General features: G+C 39.3%; 1 protein-coding gene across 1 annotated transcript; it reads left to right on the top strand.

The window, feature by feature from the left end:
• Window positions 1–870: 870 nt before the first annotated feature.
• LOC132357504 (small ribosomal subunit protein eS27-like) lies at window positions 871–1,125 on the top strand. Its single transcript, XM_059911008.1, has one exon. It carries the CDS (start codon window positions 871–873, stop codon window positions 1,123–1,125), a length of 255 nt encoding a protein of 84 aa, XP_059766991.1.
• Window positions 1,126–12,445: the final 11,320 nt, after the last annotated feature.

Genomic DNA, 12,445 nt, shown 5'->3' with positions numbered 1-12,445 from the left:
ATGGCTCCATGGATCCCCACATTATTTTTTTTTCTTTTTTTTCTTTTTTTGGCTGCACCACGTGGCATGCAGGATCTTAGTTCCCCGACCAGGGATCGAACCCGTGCCCTCAGCAGTGAAAGCCCGGCATCCTAACTACTGGACTGCCAGGGAATTCCCAGTGACTCACTTCTCATGAACAGTATATGGCAAAAGTGACTGGAGTCTCTGTGATTAGGTTACAAAAGATCACGACTACCATTTACTCTCTCTTTCTCTCCCTCTTCAGTAAAGAATTTTGTATTCTCGCCTTGTAATCTGGTGTGCGCTGTGCTGAGGTTGGAGGGAAGGGAGGTCATGGGTCTGCAAATGGTATAGTTTGGTTGATATTGCTCAGAAGAAGATGGTGCTGGAAAGGCATCCCCCTGACAGTTGGATTATTAGGGGGTGCCTCTACTGGTTACCTGCAGGAGAAGACATCACAAACAAGTGCTCAGGTGCAAGAGACAATCAAACCGAGTCCCCTGGTGCTGCGCTAGGTTGGCAAGGATGCCTTTTATGTCAAAAAGGGGAGAGCCTACGACATCTGGGTTACATGACAGGAAGCCAAATTTATTCAGCTTTTGTTATTTGGAGTTAACCTTCTGTCAGTAGTATTACTACATATAAAATAGACTTCTTTTTTCTGCTTTTATAAGATTCTGCTTAAGAAAAATCTGAGGTATCAAATTTCATTTTCCAGCAGCGTCAGTTTACTGCAAGATAAAATGTAAATCAAATAAATATTTCTTTGGCCCTATCCCTCTCATCCCTCCTCCCATCTGGACACAAGACATATATTTAGAATATCAGCGAGAGAGATGGGTGGGTGGGGCTTGCGAAAGAATCAACATGCCTTTAGCTAGAGACTTACTACATTCATCGTTGGAAGAGGAAGAGAAAAAACATAAAAAGAAATGGCTCGTTCAAAGTCCAAATTCTTATTTTATGGATGGAAAATGTCCAGGTTGCTGCAGGATCGCCAGGGTTTGTAGCCATGCCCACATGGTGGTGCTTTGTGTAGGTTGTTCAACAGAGTTGTGCCAGCTGTTGGGAGGAAAGGCCAGGCTCACAGGAGGGTGTTCATGTAGAAGAAAGCAACACTAATGATCCCCACAACTTCCTGAATTGGGGTGATATCGCAGAAAGCCTTATTGGTTGTGTAATTCTAGTTACTCCATCAAGATAAGGTAAAGATGTTTAATTTTGTAAGGTATACAACACTGATCTCCTGTTTTGGTGTCAGCTTGTCAATACTTTTTGATTATGGGCACAAGCCAAGAACATAAATTTTCAGACTCCAGAGAACATGCCGCTTTTCTTCCTGATAAGTAAGCTGCTGCTTCACCTTTCTCCTGATTTAAGAACAAGGTTCCAAACACCAGGGGCACAAGTCACAGTGGTGGCTGGAGTGTGGCTGACTTTATCATGGGGAAATTTCAATCAAACCAATTCCTTGCATTTTATTTCACAATTTCCCAGGGTCCCAGGAATTCCCCAGTCCTCTAATTCTGCCAGGAGGAGCAGAAGGTATTTTTCAGTCTCCGTTTTGCCGTTTATTCAACTAATGCGCTTGGGCGCATCCTTAGCCTCATCCTCTTCACCGGGCACGTGCCGCTGCTCACAGACAGAGTGCAGGGCTCCCAGGTTCCATCAGAGTCTGTACAAAGGGGGGGGGGTCACATGAAAAAGAAGGGAGAGGCTCAGTTAGTCTCTTTGGGCTGGGTTATGTCTTTCTTGAGAAGGATTGCCAGGGAGGGGAAAGCACTAGGGAGGGACTTTGCCACTTCAGGCGAAAGCAAAATAGAGCAATTCCACTTCCATTTCCTGGGAGCGTGGCACGATCCCGAGCCCCTTACATCCTGTCATTTAATCCTCACTACAACTCTGTGAGGCAGATACTATTATTTCAGATAAGAAACTGGGTTAGACACAGAGAGATTAAGAACTGGTATGAAATTCCATAGTTAGTAAGTAGTAAATCCAGGGTTTGAACCCAAGTCTGTCTGATTCCAAGGTCCATTCCCATAACTCATGTGACACTGAGTTGTTACAGTAATACGATGTTCAAGGGAGCAAACGGTAGTACATTTCACAGTGGGAAAATATGCAGCCGTTACAAAAATGATAAAAATATGGAAAGGTATCCAATATATATTTTTAAAATTTATATATTAAAAATGCCCAACAATCACCTACTACGTGTCAGCCGCAGTTCTAGGTGCCAGGGAATACAAATACCCTGCCCTCACGGAGCTTGTCACTGGAAGGTTCGGCTCGGGCAATAAACTAGCACCAACGCTGTCATTACTGCTTGCAGTAAGTGCGGTGAACAAAATGAAATGGAGCTCTGGGATTGGAGGGGTTGTTTCAGCTTGGGTGGAGCGGGAAGGCCTCTCCAAGGAGGTGAGATCTAAGTGACGAGAAGAAGGCAGTCATTGTGCATTTCAGGGGGTGGGGGTACAGCAAGTACAAGCGCACCGAGAAGGGGAGAGCACGTATGTTGCTGGGACAGAAAGAAGGGAACTGGGGCTCAGGCGTTGTGGGCAGACTGGGGGCAGCAGTGGGGGAGTGGTAGGAGATTTGAGGGGCTAGCAGGGGCCAGATCATACAGGACCCGGCAGGCCACATTAAGGAGTTTGGATTTTATTTTTAGCGCTGTGGAAAACCAGTGCTGTGTTGTAAGTAGGGAAGGAATATGATCTGGCTGCTTCGTAAGGATTGAAATGTGACAGCGCAAGAAGGGCAGCAAAGAGAAGCATTAAAGGCTATAGGGGGTGATGGCCAAAGGAGGTTGGCGAATATTCTTCCCTAAAAGCAATTATAGACTGGGACCAAACTGACAAGACACCTGTCTCTGGACCGTGGAAATCGACAAAGGGCATATAATAAACTGAGAATTGTTTCTTTAAGAACTACTGAACCTCAGGTGAGAACAGTAGGAATTTGACGCTTCTTAGTCTGGGCTACTCCTATCTCCCCTCCATCTATCAGCACAGCCCCTCTATTATGGTAGGACAAGCTGTACAAGCAACAACTTTGCTGCTAGAGGTGGCTGACTTGGTTTGCAGTGCAGCAGAAAAAACCCCGTGCTCCTAGGAATTGTAGGAAACAGAGCCGATCTTGGTGACAAATGAATGGAGGAAGGACAGTGTCACAGCCTGCCTAGCTAGACTGACAGACTAGCCTTCAACTTAACCGGAAAATCCACAAAATGAGACAACCATGGGGGACCTTGCTTAGCACCCACGTGTCTGTGGCAGTCTAGAAGGCCGTGTACATGCTCAAAGCTGCCCGAATGCTGAGAGAGCAGAGAGAGTCCTTGCTCTCCTTAAGTTCCTGGTCGAATGTGAGGCTTTGCGTGTGACGGAGGAGACATGAGAGGGCCTGGTAGAAAGTAGAAGCTGAGACATACTTGTAAACTGCCTGAACTTTGTATGTAACCTCCAACCCACACAGAAATCCATCCACAAGAGGTGGAAGACTTACCGTCTCAAGATTTTTTTTTTTTTAACATCTTTATTGGAGTATAATTGCTTTACAATGTTGTGTTAGTTTCTGCTGTATAACAAAGTGAATCAGCTATTTGTATACATATAATCCCAAATCCCCTCCCTCTTGCGTCCACGTCTCAAGATTTTTAAGCACAACCTCTAACCAGTCATTGGCTGTTCACAAAGATATGCTGACACAGGGGTGACCCCTAAGAGACAGGCTTAAAAATTAAAAACATAGAATTTTTTAAAACCTGAGCGAAAACATTAGTGGCTACATGCTTTAGGGACAACAGACTTTACTCAATGAATCTAGAAAGTCTGTTAACTAACTAAGTAACTAATAAAACACAGCCAACAACAGCCTCCAGGGAATCAACCTACAGTTCCTACACTTCTGTTGAAAATATCCAGTTTTCCACAAAAAATTATGAGACATTCAGAGAAACGGCATTCAGGAAAAAAGCAGCCAAAGAGGCCGACTCTGAGTTGGCTAAGATGTTGGATTTAGCACAAAAAACTTCAAAGCCACTGTTATAAATATGTTCAAAGAACTAAAAGAAATGGTGTTTAAATGATTAAAATATGGTATAACGGAAGTAACTCATCAAACAGAGAAACTGGGATCCTCATACATTGGTGGTGAGGATGTAAAAGTGGTCCAATTACTTTAGAACCAGCTCGTCGATTTCTTAACATATGACTCAGCAATTTCACTCGTAGAAACCTGCCAAAGATAAACGAAAACATGTGCCCACACAAACATAGGCGTTCAAATGTTCATACCAGCATTATTCATAATGTCCAAAAGACCAAACGACCATCAATACACACATAGTACATAAAATGTGGCATATCTAGTCAAGGGAATATTATTCGCAATTATTATATGCAACAACATAGCTGAACCTGAAAAACATCGTGATAAGCGAAAGAAGCCAGGCACAAAAAAACTCCTACATTTTGTACCATTCCCTTTATTAAAATGCCACTAAAAGGCATATTTACGGAGACGTGAAGCAAATCAGTGGTTGCCTAGGGCTAGGGGTGGGAGCCTGGATTAATTGTAAACATGTAGGAGCAAACTTTGCGGTGAGGGAAATGTTCTAAAACTGGATTGTGGTTCAGATGGCAAAAGTCTATAACTTTACAAAAAAGTCAATTTTAATGCTTACAATAGATGAATTTTGTATTATGCAAATTATCCTGCCCTAGAAGTGTTAAAACTTAAATAAACATTTTTATAAAGGCTGACAGAGGCCCAGTCTGGGAAGCACATTTGTCCTAATGCACCGGAGACACCAGGGCAGGCGGGAGGCACCCAGTCAACGGCAAACGGCCAGATCTTGGAAACCTCTTTATCGTCATAGTTAAAAATGTCTCTACCCCCTACCCAGAGACACCAGAGCAGTTGCGGGCGTCAGTAAGGGAATCTCAACATACCCTTCCCTTCCCCCACTGGGAACACCTTTTAACCTGACCTTATGAAACCCTCAGTCATCAGCAGCAGGAAACACAGGAAGCCCCGGGGGCACCAGATAAATGAAGCCGACCAACATAACACCACAGCGTCTCTGAAAACAAACTGCCATTGGAACCACAGCCCACAAAATTAGGTCAAGACCTGTATGCTAAACTAAAACAGGGTGAATGCCTGCTTAAATAAAAGAATTATATAGTTCTCAGAGTCCTAAATTAATGAACAAAATGTCCACGATACACTTGAAAACCACCCATCATAACAAGAACCGGAAAATCACAACTTGAATGAGGAAAAGCAATCAACTGATGCCAACACTGAGATGAATCAGATGTTGGAATTATCTGACAAGGATTTCAAGGCAGCTATCATAAAAATGCTTCTGCAATCAATTACAAATTCTCTTGAAATAAATGAAAAAATAGAAGATCTCAGCAAAAAGTAGAAGTCATAAAAAATAACCAAATGGAAATTATAGAACTGAAAATTCCAATAACTGAAATAAATAACTTGCTGAATGGGTTTAATAGTAGATTGGAGATGACAGAGGACATAAACTTGAGGACAGAATCATAGCAGCCACCCATTTCGAACAACAGAGAGAAAATAGACTGAAAAGAAACGGAGCCCGAGGGACTTGTGGGATAATAAAATATCCCAATGTTTGTATAATCAGTGCCTCAAAAGGATAGGCGATAGGGAGGCTGAAAGAGTATTTGAAGAAACAATGGCTGCAAAGTTCTAATTTGGCAAAAGACACAAAGCTACAGGCCCAAGAAGCTGAGTGAACCATAAATAGGAAAATCAAAGAAAGATGCTAAGACACATCATAATTAAACTTTTGAAAAATAAAGACAAAGAAAAAAATCTCAAAAGCAGCCTGAGAGCAATGACATATTACCTATAGGGGCACACCAATTCAAAAATGTATTTCTCATCTGAAAACATAGAGGCCAAAAGTGACACAACATTTTTCAAATGCTGAGAGAAAAGAATTGTCAACAGCAAATCCTGTTTCAGGTATCCTTCAGGAATGAAGAGAAAACAAAAACATTTTCAGGCAAGGGAAAACTAAAAGAATTTTTCACTAGCAGACATGCCATTAAATATTGGCTAAAGGAAATTCTTCAAACAGGAAGATAATGATAAAAGAACGAAATTTGAAGCATCAGGAAGGAAGAAGGAGCAATGGAAAGAGCAGAAATATGGGTACATATAGTAAACTATTTTCCTCAGGAGTTTTATAAAACATTATTAGTGATTAAATACAATATAATAACACCATCTAATACTCAAAATAATGATATTTAAAAGTGGGGAGGGTAGAGAGACCTAAACGAGAGTGAGGTTTCCACATTTGAAATGGTAAAAAGTTGATACCAGTAAACTTTTATAAGGCACATATTTATATTGTAATACACCAAGCAACTACTACACTTGTGTAGTGAAAACTACACAAAGAGAGACTCAAAAACACTTAATGAATCAAGATGGGATTAAAAAAATGTCTAACTGGCCCACAGGAAGGCAAGAAAAGAGGAACAGAGGAATGGGAACCAGAAGGATTAAAAAAAGAAAACAAATAATAAAACAACAAATTCAAGTGCTAATATATCCATAATTACATGAAATGTAAAGGGTGTAAATACAACAATTAAAAGACAAAGATTACACAAGTAAAAAAACATGCCACAAATATATATTCCTTACAAAACTTTAATGCTTTTCTAGTTTCTTGATGTAGGAAATTAGGTTTTTTTGATTTGAGACCTATGCTTATTTCTAATGTAAGCATTTAGTGGCTTAAATTCCTTCTCAACACTGTTGTTGAATGTCATAAGTAAATTCAATGGCATAAATAAGTTGAAAGTAAAAGGATGGAAAAAGATGTAAATTGCAAGTATTAACTTTAAAAAGCAGGTGTGGCTATAGTAATATCTGATAAAATAGACTTCTGATTTAAAAAATCACTACAGGGAATTCTGTGGCAGTCCAGTGGTTAAGACTACGCTTTTCCACTGCAGGGAGCACAGGTTTGATCCCTGGTCAGGGAACTAAGATCGTGCAAGCCGCGTGGCATGGCCAAAAATAAATAAGTTCAATAAATAAATAAATAAATAATAATCACTACAAAGAGGGACATTAGGATCAATCACTGAGGAAAATATTACAGTCCTAAAGGTGTGCATACCCAAAATCAGAGTCTCAAAATATATGAAGCAAAAACTGATGGAGTTGAAAATAGAAATAGGCAAATCCACAATTACAGTTGGGAACTTTAAAACCTCCACTCTCAGCAACAGATAGAACTTCCTCACAGAAAATCAACAAAGATATAAAAGATTTGAGCAATGCTATAAACCAATCAGGATCAAATTGACATATACAGAAGATTCTGTCCAACAACAACAGAATGCACATTTTTTTCAAGCATATGGAAAGGGAAAGGCCCTATGATAGATAAAACAATATTGACAAAGAATAAAGTGGGAGGAATCGCTCTACCTGATAATAAGGCTTACTCTATAGCTACAGTAATCAAGACAGTGTTGTATTGGTGGGTAGAGGGCTAAACACATTGGTCAATGGGATAGACTCAAGAATCCAGAAATAGACCCTCACAAATCTGCTCAGTTGCTTTTAACAAATGTACAAGAGTAATTCAGTGGAGGGATAGCCTTCTCAACAAGCAGTGCTGGAGCAATTGGACATCCACAGGCAAAAAACAACAACAACAAAAAACTTTCACCTAAATGTCATACTTTATACAAAAATTATCACAAAACGGATCACAGACCTAAATGTAAAACATAGAACTATAAAAGCTTTAGAAAGAACATAGGAGACAATATTTAGGAACTTGGGCTAGGCAAAGAGTTCTTAGACTTGACACCAAAAGCATGATCCATAAAAGGAAAAATATAAAAATTTAACCTCATCAAAATTAAAAACTTTTGTTCTGTGAAAGTCTGTGTGAAGAGGATAAACTATGGATTGGGAGAGAATATTTGCAAGCAACATATCTGACAAAGGACTAGTATCAAGAATATATAAAGAGCTCTCAAGACTCAGCAGTAAAACAAAAAAACAAAAAATCCAATTATAAAATGACCGAGAGACATCATGGAGAGACATTTCACCAAAGTGGATATACAGATAGCAAATAAGCACATGAAAAGATGTCCAACATCATTAGCCATCATGGAAATACAAATTAAAACCAAAATGAAACATCACTACACATCTATCAGAATGGCTAAAATCAAAAACAGTGATAACACCAAATGATGATGAGGAGTCAGAGAAACTGGCTCACTCCTACGTTGGTGTGCAAACGCAAAATGGTACAACCACTTTGGAAACTAGTTTCGCAGAGTCTTTCAAAAGTAAACATGCAATTATCATATAACCCACCAAGGGCACCCTTGGTCATTTATCCCAGAGAACTGGAAATTTATGTTCACACAAAAACCTGTACACACATGTTCATAGCATCTTTATGCTTAATAGGCAAAAACTGGGAACAGCTCAGATGTCCTTCAACAAGTGATGGTTAAAGAAACTGTGGCATATCCATACCATGGACTACTACTCAAGAGTTAAAAGGAATAAACTATTGAAACACACAACAATGTGGATGAACCCCTAGGAAATTACACTGAGTGGAAAAAAAGCCAATCCCCAAAAGTTAAAAAAGCATGATTCCATTTCTATAGCATTTAAAAAAATTTATTTATTTATTTATTTATTTTTGGCTGCACTGGGTCTTTGTTGCTGTGTGCGGGCTTTCTCTAGTTGTGGCGAGCGGGGGCTACTCTTTGTTGTGGTGCATGGGCTTCTCATTGCGGTGGCTTCTCTTGTTGTGGAGCACAGGCTCTAGGCGCATGGGCTTCAGTAGTTGTGGCACGCAGGCTCAGTAGTTGTGGCTCACTGGCTGTAGAGCGCAGGCTCAGTAGTTGTGGCGCATGGGCTTAGTTGCTCCACGGCATGTGGGATCTTCCCGGACCAGGGATCGAACCCATGTCCCCTGCATTGGCAGGCGGATTCTTAACCACTGCGCCACCAGGGAAGTCCCTCTATAGCATTTTTGAAAGGACAAAATTTTAGAAATGAAGGAAAGATTAATGGTTGCCAGGAATTAGGGACAGGAGAGCGGGCAGCAGGAGGGAAGTGGGTGTGGTTATAAAATGGCAACAGGAGGGATCTTTGTGTCCTTGGAACTATTCAGTATTTTGACTTTTGTGATGGATGCACAAACTTACACAGAAAGAAAAAAAAAGTGTAGCACTAAACACAACACGTACACACACATACACACAAATGGGAACCATTAAAACTGGGGAATCAGAATAAGATTGGTGAATTATATTAATGTCAATAGCCTGGTTTATAGTTTTGTAACATGTTGCCATTTGGGTAAACTGGGCAAGGTGAGCAAGCCATCTCTCTGTATTTCTTACAACTGCCTGGAATCTTCAGTTATCTCGATAAGAATTTCAATTAAACGTGCTACAGCAGAAATCTAGAGAAGAGATGAGGAAATTGGACTTAGGTGATGATGGAGCTCTTGCCAGGGTGTTATTCAGTGAAAAGAAACAAGGTCCAGGATAGCTTGTGTGGTGTGTTCCCACTTACGATTTAAAAGGATGCATCTATACATATTTGTATATCAACATTGAAAATTACTGGAAGGGGACATAGGAAATTGTTGAAATAGTGGCCACTGGAAAGTCTAGCATGGGAGGAGACCCACTTTTCAAAATAGGCCCTTTTGTGGTACTTTATTTATTTGTTTTTAATTGAAGTATAGTTGATTTACAATGTTGTGCCAGTCTTTGCTGTACAGCCAAGTGGATAAACAACAAGGTCCTTTATTTTTCTTTTAACCACGTGCCTATATTGCTTGTGTTAATTTATACTAAAAAATACATAGAAATGAGAATATCTTACATGAAATATAAACTTCAATGTTTTTAAATATGAATTTTTATATTCAATGCTGTCATAATTATTACAGAGAATCTGTGGGGAAAATCTCACAGGGGGAAAACAAATTTGCTAGTTTTGTTGGAGGAGGAAGCTTTCATCAAAAAATGATTGCCATTGCTCTGATACTCCTGAACCCCTAGACTCCAGGCCAGAGCCAGTTGCAGAGGAAGCTATCACAGGGGAGTGGGATGAGTTCTGGTATCAGCTTGATGGTAGTTTAAAAAAACAAAGGTTCCTGAAGGCACTGTATTTTGATGTCGAACTGTATGGAAGAAATAGTTCTTTGTGCTAGTATTTTGCCATTTAATCCTGATCACTGATCACATTTTAAGTCTGTTCATGAAAACTGGCATGCATAATTTCAAAGTTTATATCCTAAATGCTCGCTTGTAAATATCAAGAATGTTGGCAGTAGTTGGTGTCTAATATTTCCTACAGCCCACCAGCAGGGAAGAGAGGAACTGATGGGCAGATTATAATAAATCAGCTGGGCCTAAGTCTGGGCGTGTCAGAACTCCTGAAAAGGCTGATCCATTCTGACTAAATGAGGAACAGCTAGGGAACAAGTCTGTGGTACAATTAATTGATGTATAAATTCTCTGAGACCTTTTGAGCTAAATGTAAGCCTCAGCCACATACAGAGGCAAGACTGCGCAAACAACGGAATCTGTGTAAACAGCAAAGGTAGTGGGTCACACTTAGGTTACCTTGGGCTAATGTAATTTTGAAAATGTTTGGGTTTTTTTGACACTGATGAGAGATCTCTGATAAATCACTGCTCCACAGCAACATTTTCATCATAAAACCGATCTGTTTATGCCCTTATTTTTATTTTTACATCCTGCTCTATGTCTTAAGAAGGCGTTGACAAGCAGCTGTCTAAAACAGCTGGAACAGCTTTTAAAACACATACTCTGGGCCTCTGGCTCCCTCTTCACAGACCTCAAGGGCTGGAAGGCATCACTTTGCACTGACAGTGAAGTATCTCAAATAACTTTTGAGTTTGAGCAACAAGTTGGTTGATGGTGCTGGTGGATTTTCACTGGTGAATATTTAAAGAAGAAATGCCACTAATCATGCACAAACCTGTTTATAAAATGGAGGAGGAAGTACACTTCATACATTTTTTTATGAAGCAGCAAAACCTTGATGCCAAAATGTTGCAAAGTAATTGGTTTGAAGAGAACTGCAAATCAATATACTTTGTGTACATAGATGCAAAAATCAACGAAATATATAGTTGAAACCAGCAATATATTAAAAGAATAAAGGGAAAAGGGGGAAAAGTATGATCATGTCAATAGACTAAGAAGATTTTGACAAAATCCAACACCTGTTCATGATAAACAACAACAACAAAACCTCAGCAGACTGGATACAGAAAAAGCTACAGGTCTCATGATATTTATTGATGAAATACAAATACTTTCCCCTAAATTTAGAATTAGGCACAGATGCCCAGTCTCACCGCTTCCATTGAACATTGTTCTGGAAATCCTAGCAAGTGCAATAAGGTAAAATAAAGCCATAAATATTAGAAAGGAAAATTTAAAAGCACCTGTATTTGCATACAACATGATTGTTTATGTAGAAAATTCTAAGGAATCTGCAAAATCATTCTTCAAACAAATAAGTGAGTCTACCAAGTTGACATGACTCAATTTACAAAAAGAGTAGTGTATACTTATAGTGACCCAAAACATTTGGGAAAAAATTTAAGCAAACAATTCTATTTACAACAGCATCAAAACTATAACATAATTTAGGAAAAATATAACAGATGTACGTGAGCTCTACTTTGAAGAGTGTAAAAATTGCTGGATAAAGACTAAATATTATTAAGATGTTCATTCTCCCCAAATTAATTGCTACATCATAAAATAAAATCCTGGAAGCTTCTTTTGTAAAAATTTACAAGCTGTTTCTACAGATTTCCCCATTTTTACTGACGTATAGTTGACAAAAATTATATATATTTAAGGTATATGACGATATTTTGATATACATAATACATTTGAAATAATAGCCAAAATCAAGCTAATTAACATATTACCTCACATAGTTACTTCTTCCTTCCTCCCTCCCTCCCTCCCTCCTTCCCTCTCTCCCTTCCTTCCTTCCTTTCTTTCTTTCTTTCCTTTCTTTAGTGGTAAGAACACTTAAGATCTTCCTTCTTAGCAAATTTCAAGTATACAACATTGTTGACTATATTCATATTGCTGTACATTAGATCCCCATAATTTATTTATCTTGCATAACTGAAAGTTTGAACTCGTTGACCAACATCTCCCCACTCCTCCCACACACACACAGACACACTCCTGGCAACTATCATTTTACCCTCTGCTTCCATCAATTTGACTATTTTAGATTCCACATATAAGTGAGACCATGCAATATTTGTCTTTATGTATCTGGCTTGTTTCTCTTAGCATAATATCCTCTAGGTTCATCCATGTTGTTT

This window comes from Balaenoptera ricei, chromosome X, assembly GCF_028023285.1.
Source record: "Balaenoptera ricei isolate mBalRic1 chromosome X, mBalRic1.hap2, whole genome shotgun sequence".
In the NCBI taxonomy this organism is placed as follows: Eukaryota; Metazoa; Chordata; class Mammalia; order Artiodactyla; family Balaenopteridae; genus Balaenoptera; species Balaenoptera ricei.
This window is presented reverse-complemented; position numbering and strand designations above follow the sequence as displayed.

Excerpts from the sequence above, each read along its gene's own strand:
- LOC132357504 (XM_059911008.1), top strand. The coding sequence starts at position 871 with ATGCCTTTAGCTAGAGACTTACTACATTCATCGTTGGAAGAGGAAGAG.